The sequence below is a fragment of the Monomorium pharaonis genome, chromosome 2 (assembly GCF_013373865.1).
Source record: "Monomorium pharaonis isolate MP-MQ-018 chromosome 2, ASM1337386v2, whole genome shotgun sequence".
In the NCBI taxonomy this organism is placed as follows: Eukaryota; Metazoa; Arthropoda; class Insecta; order Hymenoptera; family Formicidae; genus Monomorium; species Monomorium pharaonis.
Genome location: NC_050468.1, coordinates 25,928,701 through 25,951,076, shown reverse-complemented (window position 1 = coordinate 25,951,076; position 22,376 = coordinate 25,928,701). Strand labels below are relative to the sequence as shown.

Sequence of the window (22,376 nt, the reverse complement as noted above, 5' to 3'; positions counted from 1 at the left end):
GAACAGCGTAGCTTATTTAAACCATCACAATTTAAGCGAGACTTGAAGAAGACTAAAGATATTTCAACAAAGTATTTTTCTTTTCTTGTAAACGTGAGATATTTTTTTTCTTTAGTTGTTATATCTGAATGTTACGTAGGCGGAACTAACATATATTATGATATAGCGAATATTTTATTTAATAAATCAGAAAGGAGTTTGTAAATTTTTTGCACTGGAAAAAGTTAATGAAAGCTAAATATTCAAATTAGAAAAAAAAATTTATTATTCTTTTAATATATCTTTAGTTTAAGAATATTAATGTTGTTTTGAATCGTTTTTTGTCTCTCTAATTGAAATTAAAATAGAGAAAAATAGAGAAAAATAGATAAAATAAAAAAGAATTTTTTAACTATAAATTAAATTTATATTTTAAAAATCATTCCTAGCTTCAGAAAATTGGATTTCTATCAATCCGTTAGATAAAAGTAAGAAAGTATTTTTAAATTTATAAACTTATTTGTATTATATATTTAAAAAAGATTATTCGTAACTTCAAAAAAATTGTCATCAATTCTTTAAATCGGTTAAAAAAATACCTTTTACGATGTAAACTATATATAACAGTTAAAGACTTTTCGTTTCACTCGTATTTCTTATCATGTGTTCGCTCGTCATAATAAACGCGTTTCCGCCAAAGAGTATAATGAAGAGGCACTTTAAACCGCCTACACTATGTTTACTCAATTTTCGCAGAAGCAGAAGAAGCAGCTTCCATGGAATAATTGCGCGACTTGTCACGGCGCACATTAAGCATAATTGAAATTATCTTGTATCTCAAAATTGTATCTCAAAATTAATTAATAATATTGATCAATTAGTAGAGTTTTCGTTAATTCGTTTTTGTCGATTGCAGATTGTTTTCGCAGAGCATTTTTTCGTAAAAAAAAAGAACAATTAAATATAATTATAAACTTTTTTAAACATTCTTTCAATTCTGAAATTCTGGAATTCTTTAATCCCATAATTGAAAGACAAATTTAAATTAAGCCTTATTAGCTATTTCAATTTATATAAAAAAAACATCATTTAAATAAAGATTTTGTTTAAACAAACTTGAATAAGTGGCGATTCGTAGTAACTATGTAGCTATTTTCTTTCCAATAACTTTCAATGACTCAAATCATTTCCGAAGCAGACATTTTAATTTTTTTCAAAGATTAAAAATCACTAATCACTCGATCCTATGTCAATCTCCGGATCATCTTTGACAAACCAATTAATATTAAAATTAAAATAATTGTAATAATAATAATAAATATCACCAAGATATCAATGACTGTCTTTATAATTCTGTTTTTCGAATACCTTCTTCATCTCTTATATATTACGCTAGAAGATCGTAAAAAAGGTATAATAATATAATATATAATAATATATATAATATTTATTCTTTACCCATTCATTCCCCAAAATGTAAAACACTATAACCATTTATAAAATATATTTAATTGCAATAATATTTGGTAAAAGTAGAACAGTCTTATAAAAAGATAACATTACGTCTTTACATTTTCCTCACATTTTAATGTAAAGATTGAACTATATAGTCAAAGTCCATAATTTTGATATGTTCAAGATTGAGGATGGATTAGATATATGTATTGCTCATCTTTATCTGATGATACATTCAAGTCAAGATGAATTTTAAGATTTATTATATGTCTACATGAATTATTTATTTATTATTTATATTATATTTATACGAATTATACGAATTATTTTTCATAGATGTGGTGGTTCCAAGCGGAACAAATGACATCGTGACTTAATTGGTAAGCAAAATCTATACATCATCATTTATTTCATACAGCAATATTTGTTTGAGAGAAGACTTGAAATAAATGCGTATTTTGCAATACTCGGTTTAACGAAGATCGAGACATTTTGTAAATCGCGAACGCGATAAGACAAAACCGATTCATCATTGTAATTTGATTCTTTTTTCACAGAATGGAACAAACGCTGGACCGGCTTCAAAATGAGTTTGATAACGTGTAAGAAAATAGAAAACTTGAAAGAAGAAGGAGACACAGAAAAAGCATTGATGCCGGTGGAACAACTTTGTAAAAAGTATTATTGCTTATTTGCATACACATACATTAGTCGTTTTTTTTTTTCAAATCGTTATTTGCATTGTTTTATTTCAACAATTTGAAAATAATAAGACAAAAATAATTAATCTGTAACTACATAAAAGTTTATTCTTATATAAGATGTCTTTTGAAATATTTTTAATTTAAAAATAATTTATTATATATATATATACAGGGTGTTAATAAACCTTTGCATAATATTTATACCATCGTGTTGCCCACGAAAATCGAAGACGAAAAGCTATTCACAACGTTGTTCGTAGCGATAAGCGATGGGGACTAAGGATGGTCGACGATAGCTCACAACTAAAATTTTTCACATAAATTTTTAAACTGTACTACATAAATTGCGAAGCTAAAAAAATTAAAAGTTGATTGAAAACATTAAGAGAATCATTTCATAGTATTTTTATTGATATACTTGAATTTTAAATCAATGAAAGCAAATAATTCGTTGGAAATCCGTTACAGTTTATGCTCTTTCGTCATTTTACAAGCTTATCAGAACTGTATGTAAAATTAATATATTTTGTTATTATCCTTATACTATCAGGTCACTTTACAGCTTTCGGAAGATGCGCCATAGTATTTTTAATGATAAACTACAGTTTTAAATTAATAAAACCGAATAATTCATTAAGTCTGCCGCATCCAATTTTTTCTCGCAATTTTCCAACTTTATCGATTAAATCCTGATAAGGAAAAAAGAAATTATGTTGCCGTACCAAAACTTTTTATACACATTATTGGCAATTGTATTGTCACAAATCATAAACGTAATATTTATAAAATGTAAGTAGACATTTTCACGAACAGCGGACTTTACAATTTGTGGACTTTATTCCAACGTGCAAAATTTCCAAAACAAATAGGAAACAATTAATTGTTCATGACTTATTTGCTTTTATTTCTTTAAACTTCCAGTATATTAATGAAATTAATATGACATATTCTTTGCTGTTAAATCGTCTACAAGTATAAAATATAAAATATAAAATATTGGCTTTGCAATTTATGTAGTACAGTTTAAAAATTTATGTGAAAAATTTTAGTTATCGTCGACCATCCTTAGTCCCCATCGCTTATCGCTACGAACAACGTTGTGAATAGCAATGAATTTTGTTTGCGCTCTCCTCGCCTCGCGGCGAGCGACGATGATTGTCTTGTTTCTCACCGCACTCGTGTTTCCGTTATAACCGTGCGTACATTGGCAATATTTCACTATTTTCCGACAATAATTATAAGAACTGTACGCATGGAATCGAAAAAATTTAGAGAGCTTTTCGTCTTCGATTTTCGTGGGCAACACGATGATATAAATATTATGCGAAGGTTTATTAACACCCTGTATATATATATATGATTATTTAAATTTTTACATATTGCATTGTATCGTGTAAAGCGCTGCGAATATAAATTTATACAAATTTACGTAATCGTGTGTACTTGTTCACATTTCCAGAAATGTATAGAAGGAAAATATTCAAAAGGTATAGGTAGCTACAGTTCTACAATTAAAATAACTATAAATATAAGTCAACCTTTTTTATGCTGACAATAGTATCATGCATTTTCTTATAATTAGAAAGCTAAATCCAATTTTTCTAAAATATTATAATTTAATTGTGCAAGTGAGATCAGAATGCTCAGCATTATATTTGATGTATTAGACATTTGCATGATCAAAAAGCTGATAAAATAATTAAAGTACATAAAAAAGATGAAACAAGACCAGATAAGTTTACACAAAATATAAAAGTATATTTGTAATTTGAGAATTATACTATACCAATACTATTCAACAGTGTTTTCTGAAAATTTACTATTGTCTATTCTCAAATTAAAAAAACATTTCATTGACTGGTGACCCGACATAATAAAACAAAGAAATATAGAATTTTAATTTTTATGAACTGCATTTAATTTAAAAGCTATTTTACATAAAATTTAAAAATATATTTTTTAAGTTTTCAAATTTATAGTAAAAAAAAATGTTCAATGAAACAATCACAGTGTTTTACAGTTCCTCGTCCAGATTGAAATCTTCCTCAGGAAAATCTCCAACTTTTACATGTGCTGGCTTCACAAATCCACCATACTTCTGGGCACATTCGAAATATCTTTTACCACCAACACTGTTGACAAAACAACAAGTATAAGAAAAGAAGAAAGATATTCAAAAATTGAAATTGAATGAAATTAAATATATTTACCTTCCATCATTCTTACCAAGAGGCTCATCGTATTTAACACCAATCCACCAACCTTCTTTAAAATCGGTTTTACCTGATAACAAAAAAACTTATTTATAAATAGAAAAAAAACATTTATAATTAAAAAATATTTTTAGTAAAAGTGTGACATTGCAAACTTGGTAAAACTTATTCTACCAACCAACATATAAGATAGTAGCTCTTCGCTTTGGCTGATTTGGAACCGATACTTCGCAGCGGTCTCCAACCTTGCACAAACTAGCTAAGTGTTCCTCCGCTTCTTCCTCTAATTTTTTCTCCTCTGCTCTTTTTTTCATCTCTTCCTCATTGTATTTTCCTAACTTATTCTTTTCCAAGAATGCCTTAACAGTATCTATCCAAATATATACAGAACATGTTTTACTTATTTGATCAGACAAATTAAATATAAAAGTCTCACCTGTCTTTTTAGCATATTCCTCCTCAGATATCTCAAACTTTTTCACATGACTTAAATCTTCTACGGTACATGAAAAATTATCAGTAACCTGCAATTTTCTTATATTTCATTGGTAATCACAATTTTATGCTAAAGATGTTTGAAGTAGCGTCAGTAAGACACAAGCTTTCACATAGTATCCACATATTTACATGTATCCTCATTCCATCGTCGATTGGATATGATCCCAAAAGGCGCTGTCCTTCTTCCAATCTGCAAACAAGCTTGTCGTTTTTATCATAAGCTTCAACGATCATCGTAGCTGGATTACCACCAGTAAGAAGCTCCAGTTTGCCCTAAAATTTTACTGCCCTTGTAAATACAAAATATATGTATACTAGCAAAAATTGTACAGACAGAAAAAAGCAGCTTACCTTAAATTCATCGATAGTTATATTCTTTTGAAATCGACGCTCCATCCAATGTGACTCCTGACCAGAATTTGTGATTGATAAATTCACAAAGTCGGCTGTGATCACGCTACATGAACTCATCTTATTTAATTTGACGTTAAATATTCGGTTAGAAGATTTTTGAAGCCTTTCCTTCGATGAATGATATTATCCAACTACTACAAAATAGTTTAGACAATTTTGGACGCGTTCACAAAATTTTTACGACATATTTCTGAATACAACTTTAATAAATTTGTTAATTTACACCACGGTATTTTTTGATAAAATAAATTCTCGGCTAGTATTTTGTACTTGCGTCTAGCGTTGATTATTGGATATATAAACAACAGCAATACTGACAGAACCGTCAGTGTCAGAACCAGTCAGAACCTTGTGCCATTTGAAGCGACATGTGTATGTAAGCGTCAAGGTGCCTCCCCATGCAGCGGAATAGCGCGCGGAACGAGAGCGAACCAACCATGAGCGTTTCGCAAGTTTGTTGCAACTTGCGGAACGGTCGTGATTGGTTTTGCTCTTGTTGCGCGTTACGCTATTCTGCTGCATGGGAAGGCACCCCAGACATTAGATTAGATAAACGTGGCTTTAGGTTCGTTCTTTGCAATGCATTTCCTACTCTTGTCTTTTTTTTCATATTACTTTTTGAAATCAAAGAACAATAAAATAAAAAAATTAACACATTTTAAGAAGAAATTACAAATAATTTTTAAAGTTTGCATATTAATTATATAATAATTAATTTAACATTTTGTGATCTCTAAGAGCTAGCTGCGCTTTATAATATTATTCTTTAATTTCGTTTATATTAATGTGTGTTTCACAAAAGTCTAGAAAATAGAAAGAATTAACACACACACACATATGCCTCATTTATAATTATAAATATAAATAAACGACATAATTGTATACATAACACAAAAAAAACTACAGTTTTCCAGTTTGAATATTTTTAATTTAAATCGTAAAAATTTTGCAATATAATTTTTTTACAATTATATATATTAATTTTTTACGATATCTTTGTTCCACGGATAATTTTGGATTGATCGATAAATATTTAAGCCTGCGAAAAAGAGCGACACGCAGCAATATGGCGCCTACTACAGAAGATGTTGTGGACTTTCAGAAAGAGATTTTTGAGAAAATCAGCAAGAATGAAGTATGCGAGCTCAAGACGTTGTTGGCGCAGAAGAAGGTCAAAATGGATTTTGTCGATGAGAACGGCATGAGCCCGCTCCAACACGCCTGTTACAAGGGAAACAAGGAAATCGTGCAACTACTCCTCGATCAAGTAGGTTATGTTGTCTTTATCAGTAATGTTTTATGTCAACATAGTTATGCTTCCAGAGTTTTCTGTTATAAATTTAATTAATTTACGTGCTTTTTTCGTGGTTTATAGAGTTGCGTTTCTTATTTTTATACTTATGATGTTTATTGATGCTTGAAGCTCATTCGCATCAATGTAGATTAATTTTAACCTCAAGTTTTACTTTATACTTTGTTCTAGTTCTAAGATTTATAAAAATATAGAAAATAAATTAAACCAAGGTTAAAATTAATATACATTGATACAATGTGTCTAAGAGATTAATGTATTTGTAATGTATGAGACTTATCTGTTTGCTTTAGGGTGCTGATGTAAACGCGTGTCAACACGAACACGCATATACCGCTCTTCATTTCGCTGCTTTAAGCGGAAATGCTGAACTATGTCACCTTCTGATGTCGCACGGAGCACGCTTGACGGCAACAAACAGCGTGGGTAGAACGGCTGCGCAAATGGCAGCGTTTGTGGGAAATCACAATTGCGTGGCGACTATCAACAACTTTATTCCGAAGGCTGACATAGATTATTACATTAAGCCACAGGGCTTACAGACCGAGCCCATGCTACCGCCACATCTAGCAGATTACTTCCATAAATTTATAATGCACGTTAACGTGAATCCTGTACGTGTATGCATGAATCTGCAAAGACTCCCTGCACTTCTGGAGAATGCAACAAAAGTAAGACACAGTGTATAATGGGGATAAATTGATAATTTAATTTAGACAGATTTGATATACCAAAATGTTTCTTTGTTTTGAATGAGAAGAAATGAATGTATTCATATTCAAAAACCGAGTTTATAAAGTAACACTTCCAAAAAAGGATTAAAAAACGAGCTTAAAAGATGTAAGAAAAATTGTAATCAACTTTTTAAGACATAAAAACATAAAGTATATGATCTATTATATCTTACAAAGTTGACTTACATTATAATGCATTTATTTTATTGCAATTATTTTCTACTAATTACTTTTATTAATTAAATTTTATTTTTTATTCTGATTTAGAATGTAGATTTAAAATTTTTTTATTTTTAAAATTCTCTAATATGTGATTATATTATTAATATTTAAACTAGTTATTATGTCTGCAAATGACTAAATGTGTATAGGTAAAACATTTTATAATAATAAATTATAGTTTATATTTTTTATACCTTTGAGTTCGTTTTTTAATCTTTTTTTTATAAATGTATTTATTATTTATTTATCTTGGCTTTTTTTCAGGTACAAAAAGTATTAGAATCCATGCGCCATAAAGAAATGACGCGAGGTGCAGAAGTAAATGAGGTAATGGCTTTCAAATACCATTACCTCAGTTGTGTTGTGACCGAGGTGGTGAAATGTCAAAAGCGTCAAGAAGCTTTGAAGGCAGAAAAAGGGAGCGAGAAAGGGAATGAGGAAGGTGAAGAAAAGAAGTCTGATACTGTGGAACTGTTGATACGAAGGTTTCTAAAATGCAACAAGAACGATGGTCTACCGGAGTATCAAGAGGCATTTTTGCGGGAATCCGTAAGAGAGTTTCCGTTCCGAGAGAGCACGATCTTCCGCCAGATGGTGGCTACGTTGGCGAGCACGGATCCGCCGTCTGCAGCTTCCGTAATCTCGGCTGCGATTAATGGGCAGCGAGGCTTCTGTGACAACGCTCAGACTTGCGTGACATGTGGCGAGGACAAAGCCACAAAAAAATGCAGCAAATGTAAAGCAGTTCAGTACTGTGATAGAGAATGTCAGAGATTACATTGGTTCATGCACAAAAAGGCGTGCGCTAGATTGGGTCAGCAACCCTCAACGAACAACGGAAAACTCACGGATGTAGATAAGGAGCAGATCAGTAACGCTGTCGGCTCCAGGCTGCAAAACTTAGCCGTTCAATAAATATGTAATGTGTACAGATTTAATATTGACAGTTCTGTTTGGACTGCACTATATCTGCGGATGTTTATTTTTTCCTGTATATAGCCGTTCTATGTAGAATTGGTGGATCTCCGTATGATTGTGCCTACCGTATTTGTGGAAGCTATAACATTACGCGTCACTATTTTTCGTATATAAATACAAATTATTGAAAATATGTAAAGTTTTAATTAATAATCACGTATTAATATCTCATTTTTAACTTTTCGATCCGTGACAATCAGTTAAATAACTTTAACGAGAGAAAAATTAAACTAAATTATAATAAGTTTTTAATTGTACAAAAATGTGATGTTTTTATTCCTATACGCGACTCTAAGCTGCCAGATTTTTGTGAACTGACTGATTTTTATATGTTTTCTACTTATACTTTGACAAATGAAAAATTGCCAAACTTATAAGTTATTATTCTTGACGATGTGTGTACTCAGTTAAAAATATCTGTCAATATTTGAGATGTGTCTTTGAAAACTTTTATTGTGATCTGTCTGTCAGAATAAAGCACACTTACAATTGATATAATACAATAAATGCATCCTCTCCAGTGTATTGCTGCTAACTTGTAAAAAAGTACTTAAAAATCTATTAAGAAATTATATTAATAGTTCTCTCCCATATACTTTTGATCGCAAAATTATCAATATATTATATTTATCGAGGTTACTTGTTTCAATCGATTCAAAAGTAAAATTATGTTATTGCATAAATTTAATTTTATGTCAAGCATCTCGTACACATTACAATAGAACTTGCGTCTACTAATAATGGAAAATTACGTATTCACATCGCATCTTTCATCATCACGTTAAACGTTTTGTCAATCGTAAAGGAATGTACGCACAATATTCCCTTAAAAGTAATTTCTCAGCGCAAACGATCGCATTTTTCACGCCAAACTTCGATTTTTACCATTTTGCTTTAAGATTTAAATTCAATTGGCGGGACTTTCTCCCTGCACTAAGTCGTGAACATCTATGAAGTTTCAAACTTTCACCTCAAACAGCGAATCCAATCGTTGCGTTTCGCGTTGCGTAAATATTATAGCAATAGTTTTTGATGGTACATACGTGTCATCGTATCCGTAATAATTCTGCCTACTGTATAATTTTCGTTTTCCTACGTATGAAAAAGATAAATACGTGATATTTTTAAAAATAATACTTTCTATTGATAATTCAGTATATATTTTGTCTAACAAATTTAACATTAATGGTAACTTTATTATGTGTATAGCATATATGAAATAAATGAAACACCTACAATTAGCAATACATAAGACATAACGCAAAGATTCAAAATCGAATTTTTTAAGGAAAGATTTACAGAAGAGACAATATCAATTTTTATTACATGTCAACTCTGGCAATAAAGCACCAGATATAATGAAAATCTTTAAAACATATATTATCTTAAATAGAAATAACAGATAACAAAGTTAATAAAGTATCTGTTTGTGACGGTCCATAACAAAGAAAAGACTTCTCAGTTTTATTTAGTTTTAATTCAAGAATCATTGATAGTTGACACAGATCTGCTTCAAAGAAATAATAAAACAATGAAAAACGCGTCTATGAATTTATTCTTATTGTTCCATAAAAAAATTCTTATATATTTTTTCGTAAATACTGATTATTTTACAGAACATTTTTTGTTGCAAAAATTATGAAAACATTTTAATTTAATGAAATGCTATAAATTATGTGATTCAGAATAAACTTTCATTTTTTATGGAATCACATGATGACAAATTTCAATGCGCTACTTATTTAAAAAAATAAGAAAGTCGATTTATTTCTGTCTCTTTCTTTACGATAACATATGAGGTACTAATTTTGAAAGTGGTTTCAATGGCACGTGTATGTAATCTGTTTCATAATAGGTTTAACACTGTGATCAGAAACATTGAAGCCATAAATATTAAACCAAAATTAAGTTAAAGTTAATCTCTTCTTATTTTTAAACAGTTTATTAAGATTACAAAATCATTGCTTGTATTAAGAGATTATTCTTTTAACTTTGGGGATTTATAACTTCGATATAAGACATTGAATCTGTTAAGTTTCTGTTTAAAAAGGAAACACTTTAACGAGTTAAAGTTTACATTTTATTAAAAAAATAGCCGTATTAATTTCTATATTTTAACAGTTAAACTTAAAACATTTTTATTTAAAAAGATTATTTTATAGTTAATTAAAATTTATACTTTTGTTGAAAATTAACTTTATAAAATTTTTTTAATTTTGATCTTTTAAAAATTAAATTAAGCTAAATGTCTATTTAAAAAGGAATACTTTAGTTAATTAAATTACATTTTATTTGAAAGTTAAATAAAATAATTTTAACTTCTCTATATTCTCTGATGTTAATTCATGAAAATTTCTGTCAAATTTCAAATTTAGGTCTAATCGCATCACGATAAATCTTGTTTCAAACGTATCGTCCGCTAGTTACTTAGTGTTCCGAATAGTTCCGAAACATGACCTGTATAGGCAAAGCAGTCATTCCTATGAAGCCTCAAACGGACGTAAGATGATACCGTTGTCACTTACCGTTGTGCACTTGATGTATCGAATCGACTTCATAACAGGAGAAGGGAAGGAACGTGACATGTGTTGAAATATACTTCTTGTCAATATCGGCAGCGAAGATTCTCTTCGGCACTTCCGTCGTACGGTGTTGCCTAATCAATCCGCTTCAGTTGTGTCGCGAACGAGCCGTGTAATTTAGAACTTATTCGATTTTATATAATAAATTATGCACATATCTCTCTCCGTTTTGTTCTCATTACATCATGTGACAAAGGATTGAATTGTTCATTACTACATTTATTTTGCTACATGTTTACTTTGTACTTTTGAGAGCGCCATTTGCGCTTTCTAAATTAAAATCAGTGAAATCTGATCAAATTACAATACTACAACTGTGATCATCAGTAAATCTTCTCTGTCTTTCAGTAATTTCAATTAAAAGAGAAGGAGTATTCCGTCTAGCTGGAATTAGTGTATTTTTATTAAAAGACAGTGCATATATCATTAATTCATAGAGTTACATAGCATTGAAATCAGATTATTCATTGTTTTTCAGTCAATAATATACTTATTTCGATTTAGAGACTACTTTTTCGATTACTTTTTAAATGCTAAAACAAGCTCAAATTAAAAAATTATCTTTCTAATGTTTTGTTAAAATATTAAATAAAAATAATGTTATTTTGTATATGAATTAGCCACAAAAATTAAAAAAAAGATTTTTTAATCCTTAAGATGCAAATAAACATTATCGAATTTTATTGAATTTATAAACAACAAAATTTATACCTTTACATTTTTAATTTTGTATTAAAAAATATTAATTATTTTACACATCCCTTTTCAGGGCAACTGATTATTCGTAAAATGATTGGTATGATCAGCGACGCCCATTTTTTACTTCAGATTCATAATTAGCAGGTCAAAATACATAAAAATAGCATCTCGACCCAAGCACAACATACTTTTTTTGCAGGCTTGTATAATATATACTATTTAATAATAGTATTAATAATATATGTAATAATAATATAATAGTGAGAAATAAAATCCATGAATGATTAACTATTTTGTGATGCATTTAACATTGTATATCTTTGCGTCACTTCAAATGCATGAACTCGTAGAATAGGAACTAGGGTTCCCGATAGGAAGATTTTGCAAATATTGCACAATAGTGGCATTAAAGATTGTATTAAGATGATTCGCTATAACGCAACAGTTTTGTCAGAATATAATTCTTAAATAATATTTGTTAAAGATTAGACAAATATCGAAACATAAATATTTTGCAATTATTTCAGCATTTAAAATTATCACATTATAATCTTCAACATTTTTACGATATAATGCAGCAATAATAATGTGCAATATTTATAGCATTTAATCTTCAATATTTAATTCAAAATTAATATCAAAAGGTATTACAATGAATTTAAGAAAGAAATATTGCTTATTCACTAGACATTTAATAAAGATTAAAAAAGAGGCACTTTGTCTGACAGATTAATTGCGTCCGTTGGAGAGTTAAGTATATCTCGCTAGTATTGATAGTGTAATAGCGGTCAGAAATTTTTAAATCATTCCTACATTATAATTCACAAATGTTGAAACATGCAATATTACACATTCCATGTTTCAATATTTGTGCATCATAATTTAAGAATAATTGGAGAATAATTTGAGTCTTAATTTTGTGCACAATTATATTTCTAAATGTTTTAAACATGTTACGACTGAAATATTTTACTCAATTATTGCACAATTTATTTCTAAATTTAATTTTGCAAATGTGCTGTTAAGATGATTCGCCATATCACTATTGTGTTATGCCAACATATCATTTCAAAATTTAATTGCGCAAACATTTATTAATGTTTTATAAAAGATTAATGTTTCTACATCTATTTTCTCAACTATGCCTTCATAATGACGGATTGTAAATCTTTTACAATATTTTGTCATACAATTTTTTAAATCTTCCTATCGGGGGTATTAGAGGATAAAGACGTGTGTATGTAAATACATTGTTCTGCTTTCGAACGAGGAAAAACATGTTCGAAAGCAGGATATTTGAGTTGCACTCATATTTAACTCATATTTAACTTTTCGAGGACTTTCACTCAACACTAATGCTTTACATGTCAATAATGTAATTATTATCAAACGTTTTGTTATGCAAAGTACTCTTTCAATTATCCCGTCGAATAATAAAGTATTTCTCTAAATTCAAAGTATAGCATTCACTGATTTGCAATGTTATACTTATAACTGTAATCATAATTAAGTGACAATTTATTGTTTTTCAGTGATCAATCAGGACGAGGTGACTATTCAGTGTCTTTTAGTGATTTCAATTTTTATGTACTAATCAGAATCAATATTGCTCAAAGACAGTGTATATTTTATTGATTAACATAGTTAACCCTCCGTCTGTGCACTGACCGCAAAAGGGAACAAGCGAAATTTTTCACTTGTATAACCATAAGACTGGTGATAGACGGAGGTTGGATCCCCTTTAATAAATGATCAAAATAATTATTAAAATTTAAAATGTAGGCACTCAAGAGTAATTAGGAATTTTTTCAGATTTTTGGCATGTATTTAACATTTAAAAATAGAGACAGGACAAGAAGGAGTCAGTGTACAGACTGCGTTAGTGAAAATAAATGTATAGATGGAGGGTTAAATAGATAAGCTCAAAATAAGAATTTTTTTCGATGTATGAGTCGTATAAATTTGTTTTCAAACATAACAAAGAATCATAATTTAAAACGATGTTTGTCAAATAACGTAAATTTACGTGTTTAAACATTAAGCCGTATTATTTATTAAAAACTGTTGCAGTATTATGTCATTTCTTCTTTCTTAACAAAATGAAATCTTTTTTTATTGTATCGCGTCGATAAGTCTTATGAAATGTCTTAGGGTCAAGTTTTCGGTCAGTTTCACAAGAATGATATCTGGTTTCTTAACCCACTTTCCATAAAAGTAAACAAACTTGTACGAACATTTTCTCTTACTGAGCAAAAGAAAGGGTGTGAATATTTGAAGGCCATTATTTAACATTACATGTATTATATATTTCTCTTGTGAATCTTACAATGAAAACAGTATATTTTATTAAAGACATTTCATAATTGTCTGTTAAAAAGACTTAAAAATCTCATATATATTTATAAAATTAAAAAAAAATATATTTGTTTATTATAAAAAGACGCAAAGCTATATAAGTGTATTAAAAATCTCTCATGTATATTCTTTATTTTGTTTAAAGTTTAACTATAAACTTTTTTAAATGTTTTGAACACAAATGTTTTTAATTTCTTAGTTTTTTAATTTTTTTAAAAAATGTAAAACATGAATTATTTAAAGACCATTATATAACAATATACATATTTTCTATTTTTGCTTTTTTTATAATTAAAAAATATATAAAAGAATTTTTTATATATGAAATTCTCTTTAAAATTTAATAGAATATTTTTAGCAAACGAGTGAGTAAGCGCTAGAATTTTCTATCAATTAAAAAAAAATGTAAAATGTGGAATATTTGAAATCCATGTAACAATATACATAATGTATCTATACGTCTTATGATTAAAAAATATATAAAAAGTTATACATATATACATATATGTACAAATTTTTTGTTTTTATACACGAAATTCTCGATTCTATTTCAATTGATTTTTTAATAAGCCAATGTCCTCTTTTTAATTTTTTAGAAGACATAAAGCACGTTATAAATGAAAATAAATAACGTATTTAACATTTCTAATGTGAACACAGTATCCGTTAGAGACGTAAATTTACATGAATATTTATAAATTTCCCTTTGGTATATTTGGGGATCTGATCATCGAAATGTCAAGGCTGAAAGTTTGGTGATCTCTTCTTCTGCACGGATGTGTGTTCTCAGCGGAAAGGTGATTTTCATTTAATACCGCACGGCGTTCACTGATTCATTCAAGAAACCAAAAAGAAGTGGGATATACCCCTAATAATGTTCTTAGTCATCCGCGAGCGCAAATTACACAACTATAAGTGGGGAAGGTACGGTTCTCGAGGAAGGGAGACCGAAGAACAAAACGGTATCCCAAGTGGTGACGATTCGGCGATGAAGTCACTAAGAGACGACCGCGTCGCTCAGTTCCCGAAACGTAAGCGTGAGGCACGCATCGACGAATCCAAGCGAGACGAGACAACCCCGACGAGATGCGCGTGCCCGTGGCGTCGATGGTCCTCGTGGTGTTGTTCTTGGTTACGCGAGTCTATACCCACATAATCGCGTGGCGGGAAACAAGGAGGGAGGGACCTATACGGGACGCGATCGAGAGCGGCGCCGCCGCCGAGTACAACAAGGACGACTGCGTCTGGAGGCGTGGAAACGACCGGGACGTCTGTCCGGATCCGGATGTACACGTGTATCTATACACACCGGGCCGACCGCGACGTCTGCTAGATCCCCTGGAGCAGTCCGACTGGCTGCGGCTGGATTACGATCCGACCAAGAATAACGTGATCCTAATTCACGGATACGCAGGTGACTCCGTCGGAGTCCGTGTCTCAATCTGAAATTTTATCTTGATCACACAAGTATTCAAGGATATCATGATATCTTGTCGAGTGTAGGATAATTAAAAATGTATAATACCTCATTATCAGATTTCGAGCAAGAATTGTATACTTAGAGATATAACGAAATGAAGATAAGTAATGTCAGTGATTTGATCGGTTACTATCTGGATTTAATTGAAGTTAAATATTAGTTGTTACTTTAAAATTTTTTTTTCACAAAAGGGACCATGTTTGAAATATAAGATTTTATTCTCAGTGATTGAACACAGTGACTAACATGGCGAAAGTTAGAAAGCAGGGAGGTTCGATTTCTGGAAAAGTTATTGTTCTTTATAATAAATTTTTTACAGTATTTGGAGAGGAAGAATTCTTATTGCCATTATTGTCATAATAGATCCTTATTAGTATTATTATTATTAAATTAATTATCAATTTAACATTGTGATGTTATGATTCTCATTCATTTTAAAATTATATTTCAAATTATAAGATCAAAAATTTATTTGACGTATATTTTGATAAATTTAAAATGTATATTGTTTAATAACCTTTAAAATACAAATAATGTAAATTACACATAACAAATACCTAAATTTCAGTTATGATCAAATAAGATTTATCTTTAATGAATTATGTTTTTATACATATATCAATCTGCATTGAGAAGAAAGTGTTTGTTATTTCTGACTATAATTTTGAATGGTAAAATAATAATCGGCAGCAGCTTTATTTTTATAATTATTATTGCTATAATGTTAATATATATATATATATATATATATATGTGTATGTATGTATAATAGTAACATTATGTGTATGTATTTATAGTTCTACCAATTATAAAAAAATTTTTAATTAATTTTTATAAATATTACGATTAAAAAGACTATACGAATTATAGTTATATTACGGTAATTTTACAATCATTTTTTCTTTACTGTATATTCTTCTATTGCTTGTTGTTATTGTAAGATTCTATAACAAGAAATTATTTCTCTTATTTATTAGGCTTTTTTTAAAAATTGATAATTTATTTTAACATGGAATAATCTAGAATATGACTTCAATTATAATGAAAACTGCGAAACGAACAAGACAATTCTGAAAATCAAAAGGTTTTTTATTCGAAGATCAAAAGGCATTAAAATTTGTATACGCATTTGTTAAAACCTTTAAAATGTGCGCAATATTTTTTAAATAGTTATATATATATAAACATCCTTGATTTATGACACAATGTCTCGCGGTATAATTTTCGCATTATCCGCAGGTGGCGACGACACATTACCGATGGCAATATTGCGTGACGCTTACCTGAGAAACAGTAGCTATAATGTGTTTCTGGTCGACTGGGGTGCGTTATGCGCCCGACCGTGTTATCCAGCTGCGGTGACGAATCTACGACCGGTAGCAAGGTGTCTCGCCGACACTCTAACAATCTTGAGAAACCTTGGCATGCCGATCTCCAGGACCACCTGCGTCGGACATTCTTTAGGTGCTCACGTTTGTGGCATTATGGCTAATTACCTTCTCTTCAGGATGCACAGGTAAATGCTTTGCAAACAAAGACGCTAGTATAAACATCTAGACGATACTAATTGATAATTTAATTATTTGATCGTTTAATGAGATAATATAGAGTGAGAGTGAAAAATACTAAATTAATTTGTAAATGCAAAAAGAAAATTATTGTAACTTTCAGCAAAAGCATATACTTAAATTAATTTTCCTATATATATATACGTATAATTGTTTCAGTAAAAATTGATTATTTATATCAGAGAATAAATAATCTCCTAATTGAAAATGTTATCTAAAAGTATTAACTTCTTCTGGCTCATTTTAGCTATTTCTTTACATACTTTTCTTATAAAGTATTAACACACACACACACACACACACATTCTTCAATCATCATCAAGTGATTACATGCAGTCGTTCTTTATCCCCTTTTGCTATTTCAATCTTTTTCTCATGTCTCATAATATTGTCAATGATATAATTCAATTTAAAAAATTTAATGCACACAGGATAATCGGCTTGGATCCCGCGCGTCCGCTTCTCCGGCCCGGCATGGTGAATCGTCTGGACGCCGGTGACGCCGATTTCGTCGAGGTGATACACACCAACGCCGGATACTACGGCGAGGTTGGTCGCGTCGGCCACGTGGACTTTTGCGTGAACGGCGGAAAGATACAACCTTTCTGCGCGAACCAGGAGATGTACCAGCTATGTAGCCACATGTGGGCGGTCTGCTTCATGGCGCAGAGCGTGGACGACGGTGGCGCGAGCATGATCGCGGAGTCGTGCTCCAGGAGATGTCCATCGGGTCCGAGAACCACCGCCAGGGCGGGAGAATACTTGACGATGGGACAGCACACCCCGACCAATGCCAGAGGGTCCTTCTGCTTCAGCAACCCTGATCCGCCGTACTGTCCGAGATACCAGAGTGGCCACGGCGACGAGAGATGCTGCATTTCAGAAATAACGGGCAATGAAAAGACAGAAGAGAACAATGTGAAGTATGACAACTCAACGAAGCACTTCAAATCAACGAGCCGATCGAACTTCGATTTTGCCTTAACACGATTTCAATTTGTCAATTGATTCAGAATTAACGGAGGAATTACGTATATGTTATTGATTGCATTAAATTCATTTGTTAATAGATAAATAAATTATTATATCTTTACATTCGTAGAGGCTCTATGAGAGGTGTTGCGTTTGTAGATATTTTATTTTAATATTATTTTAATATTATTTTTTCATTAAATATCTTTTCTTGAACGAGCATCTAGCAGAAAAAAGAGAGATCTTTGTTTATGGAGTTTATAAAATTTATAAAGTTTATACATGTATAAAGATTTAATTGTTTGCGACCAACTGTATGAAAATGATTTCTATGCTTAGAAATAGAAATGATTGGCCCAAGATTTGTCAGATGTTTTGAACTTTGTTAGAAAGAAAAAATACATTTTTTTAAATTTATCTTACATGGTTTAGGAAATATTATTTTATGTAATTTACATGTTGATAGGCGAGTGAGATTCTTACGTTAACTTATCCGACCTTCGAAAGAAGACGCGTAAACCGATCTGGGAATGCGAGGCCGTCGATTACGTATTCGCATCGCGGTGTGACACGTTCCGGAAAAATCTCGCGTTCGTAATACAGCCATACCGTTACGCGCTCCACTAACTGTCACCGAACATATTTGTGACAATAATAAAACGATCGATCGATAGATTTAGGATTTCGTAAATATTATTAAAACTTCTTATGTCTCAAAAGATAGAATTTGTAAACAATATTAATATTATTTATGCAAAGAATTAAGAAAAAAATTTTTGAAATAAAAATTAATAGATTATTTCTTCAAGAAAAATTTTAAAAAATTAAGTCTACAAAAAAATATATTATAAGTTCAATTAATTAAGAGATAGGACGAAGGACTTCTTTTCCTGAGATAGCTTTAGTTTTTAGCATAAACATAATATTTAAAATATATGTTATTTATTAAAGAAAATTATACTTATTAAATATGATCTTGGTTTTCATTTATTATTAAAATAAAAATTTAATTTTAAAGGGGCAAAGATCTCGTTTTCTCGAAGCAACTTGAACCACAGATATTCTATAATAATGTTAGGCATGCATAAAATTTCATGTCGATCTTAGAAGACAGAAACTAAAAGAAATTAAGCAATTTTAAATTATTTGCGCAGCGAAAATTAAGAAAAAATTGTTGAAACGAAATTAATTAATAGATTATTTACATAGCGAGTAATTAAAAAGAAAATTGTTTAAATAAAAATAAGAAGAAAGGTTTAGTTAAGTTTAGTTTGGTAGTCATTTTTTTGCGCGAAGAACTCTTTGTCTTCTAAGGCAATTTGGATTATATTTAGACGTTTTAAACGTGAACGATATTTTTAAAATATATAATATTGTATTACATTATTTATTGTAAGTAGAAAATATCACATTGTTTTTTAAACATAATCTTAATTAATTGAGTGACAAATTCTTCAACTTCACTTTAACTTGAAATTTGAAATAAATCTTTTTCTGAAACGTTTTTTTAAGATATTATTTTCACAATAGCTCCCTTGTTTTTAAGCGCAGAAAAATTTTAAGGAAATCTTATCTGTATTTTATATCTAGAATCTGGCATTTCTTTCGAACAACTGAATTCCTTTTTTATCAGTACTTAAATGATCTTATATCTTTGACTTTTAACTTTCCGAGTTTTTTGTAAAATCCTCAATTCTTGGTACTTCGTTCTCGATCGGAATTTTGCGTTTCAACCAATCGAGACGATGTCGAGTAGCCTTGTCTCGGGCCGGCGCCCCGCTGGTCCATAGAAGTACTCGAGAATCAGTGAGACGGAATAGGCGACAAACAGGCGCGACACACTACTCGACATCTTGCACGCTTGTCGTGTCGCAGATAGCGTGTTTCAAGAGCGGCGCGACAGGCGTGGGAGGTCGTCTCATGAAGAGATCTGACATGATAGGGAAGGAGAAGCTTATTGTAGGAGACATCACTTACCAGAAAGAATATGAGCGTGATAAAAAGTAAAAGAATGATTACCCTAAAATTTATTTAGGGCCTAAATAAAGGTAAAATGAAGACCAGGATTAAACATGCGCGACAAAAAGGCAGTAATCCAGACAATATGATATTCATAAAATATTTATAATAATTATTTGAATATTTTATAAATGTTTATCAAAATATTTTTTATAAATATTTTTGTGATTTTAGATTGAATATGTCATAAAGATTAATATTATATTATAAATTTTATAAATATATCTATATAATATTGCTATAAATATTTATTTTTTATACAATATTAATTCGAATTTGACCGCATAATGTAATCCCACAAATAGAAACACTAAATACGATCGAGATTGAATCTTGATGCTTTTTGTAAAATGCTATCAAATGTTAACCGATAAAATAGACAATAGGCGTAACACATTATTCGACGGCTTGCATTCTTGGCGGTTTGTCTCATTCAAATGCCAAAGTTAATTATCTATGTTTTGTTTGATTTTATCATTTAATATTTTTATATTATTACTTAATTATATGTAGAAGTAATAATGAGAAAGGTATTTTATTTTTTCAAACGTGCGAAATACAAGAACACGAAAGATTTATTAATTTCTTTTATTTAATGGTATTAATAATATAAGTGACATGTTGCTTATAAAAATTGTACAAAAATAAACATATTAACATTATTCAAGATACATGACATTTTGAATAATATTCGATTGCGTATCTTCAAAAAGTTGTGTGTATGTCTCCTTGAAAATTCGAGCATACGCTTTCAAAAGCGATTGTTTGCGTAAGATTTCACAATTATCAAATGCGCTCGCTGCAAAAGAGATGATATTTTGTTTTTTCAATTATTTGTTCTTTAATTATAATAGTATTTTGCTGTGTCATTGTATTAACACTATTAAAGATTTTAGATAAACGCAGTAAAAGAAGCTTGAATGTTCGAAAATATTTCTTATATAATTTTTTAACAAAAGATGCAGCGCATAAGACACTCGACCATATATCCTATTGTATGAGGCTAAAGTCTAAAATACTTTTTATTTTCTGTTTCTTGCTTTTCGTTTATTATATTTTTGCCTCTTGCACTATTTTATTGATAAATCGTGTTTCTTATCACATGTCTCTTGTCTCTTTCGGAGTTAGTTTTTTTCTATTTAGTCAATTTCAATAAAATATTATGCGAAGAACATTGTGCAAAAAGGCAATAATCAGAAAGAAAAAAGAAACAGAAAGTACATTGAAAAATTAATCATAAAATTCTTTGGGTAAAAGTATACATGTATAAAAGCTATCTTGTCTAATTATATCATTACGCACGAAGTATATCTCTTTGGTAATCAATATTATACTAATTATTATATAATACAACGCAAAATAAGCTATAAACAACGGATAGTGAATATAAATTATTGCAGTTGAAGTTCGAAGCATATTTTCTATACTTCTACATTATCATCGAATGTAGCAAAAAATGTAGAAAAAAAATTAAGAATCCATAGTGGTGACAAGAAACTTAAACTAGATATTGAATTAATGTGAAAACCAAAAATTTCACCATAACAAGATGTTTTTGACGCAACAGTGTAAACATCACAGTCTTCATTTTTCTCTCTGTCTTTCAATCTACAAACAAGCGTTGCACTTTCAATTTGCAATATTTTCGATATATACGCAACGAACATCAAATTCAGCCTAATAAAAATGTATAACTCAAAAAAATATGAATAAACAATGAATGCAAACCATGCGAGATAGTGTTTATTGTTTATTCATTTTTATCCATTATCAAATCTAATATTGTTATCACAAATATACATATATATGCAAACGTGTATGAGCACTTTGCATACATACATACATACATATATTCCACACAGCACACATCTTTCAGAAAGATGCCCGAAAGATATCTTTCAGAAAATTTTTTGAAAGATGCTGTGCTGTCTGTATGGGATATATGTATGTACATGCATGTATTACATTATATTTATACATGTATTTTTTATTATACAATATATTATACACATATAATTTATATACTTTCTAAATTTCCGAGAGTGAAACATTACTCTAAAAGAGTGAAAATTGAACTTGTGCAATGTTCGAGTGATTTGTCACTCTAATTAAAGTAATGTTTCACTCTAGGAAATTTAGAGAGTATGTAATAGACAAATAAAATATATATAGTAACAAATATATATGTTGCG

General features: G+C 30.0%; 3 protein-coding genes across 5 annotated transcripts; 2 read left to right on the top strand and 1 right to left on the bottom strand.

The window, feature by feature from the left end:
* Positions 1–3,665: 3,665 nt before the first annotated feature.
* Positions 3,666–5,668, bottom strand: LOC105831363 (tubulin-folding cofactor B). 3 transcript variants are annotated; one of them, XM_028194175.2, is made up of 7 exons: positions 5,538–5,668; positions 5,201–5,397; positions 4,979–5,122; positions 4,788–4,875; positions 4,530–4,721; positions 4,349–4,421; positions 3,666–4,270 (listed from the first exon to the last, which is right to left on the bottom strand). In XM_028194175.2, the coding sequence occupies exons 2-7, from the start codon at positions 5,318–5,320 to the stop codon at positions 4,153–4,155; spliced, it is 735 nt and encodes a 244-aa protein (XP_028049976.1). In that variant the 5' UTR covers positions 5,321–5,397; positions 5,538–5,668; the 3' UTR covers positions 3,666–4,152. The 3 variants fall into 3 exon arrangements, with proteins under 3 accessions (XP_028049976.1, XP_012526898.1, XP_028049975.1); XM_012671444.3 differs by having other exon boundaries at positions 5,534–5,661; XM_028194174.2 differs by having other exon boundaries at positions 5,201–5,649.
* Positions 5,669–6,303: 635 nt separating this feature from the next.
* Positions 6,304–9,742, top strand: LOC105831376 (ankyrin repeat and MYND domain-containing protein 2). Its single transcript, XM_012671457.3, has 3 exons — positions 6,304–6,530; positions 6,869–7,246; positions 7,796–9,742. The coding sequence occupies exons 1-3, from the start codon at positions 6,330–6,332 to the stop codon at positions 8,444–8,446; spliced, it is 1,230 nt and encodes a 409-aa protein (XP_012526911.1). The 5' UTR covers positions 6,304–6,329; the 3' UTR covers positions 8,447–9,742.
* A 4,721-nt stretch (positions 9,743–14,463) lies between these two features.
* On the top strand, positions 14,464–19,271 carry LOC105833192 (phospholipase A1 member A). The gene is made up of 3 exons (XM_012674730.3): positions 14,464–15,559; positions 16,865–17,141; positions 17,625–19,271. Exons 1-3 carry the CDS (start codon positions 15,232–15,234, stop codon positions 18,199–18,201), a joined length of 1,182 nt encoding a protein of 393 aa, XP_012530184.1. The 5' UTR covers positions 14,464–15,231; the 3' UTR covers positions 18,202–19,271.
* The last annotated feature ends 3,105 nt before the right edge of the window (positions 19,272–22,376 follow it).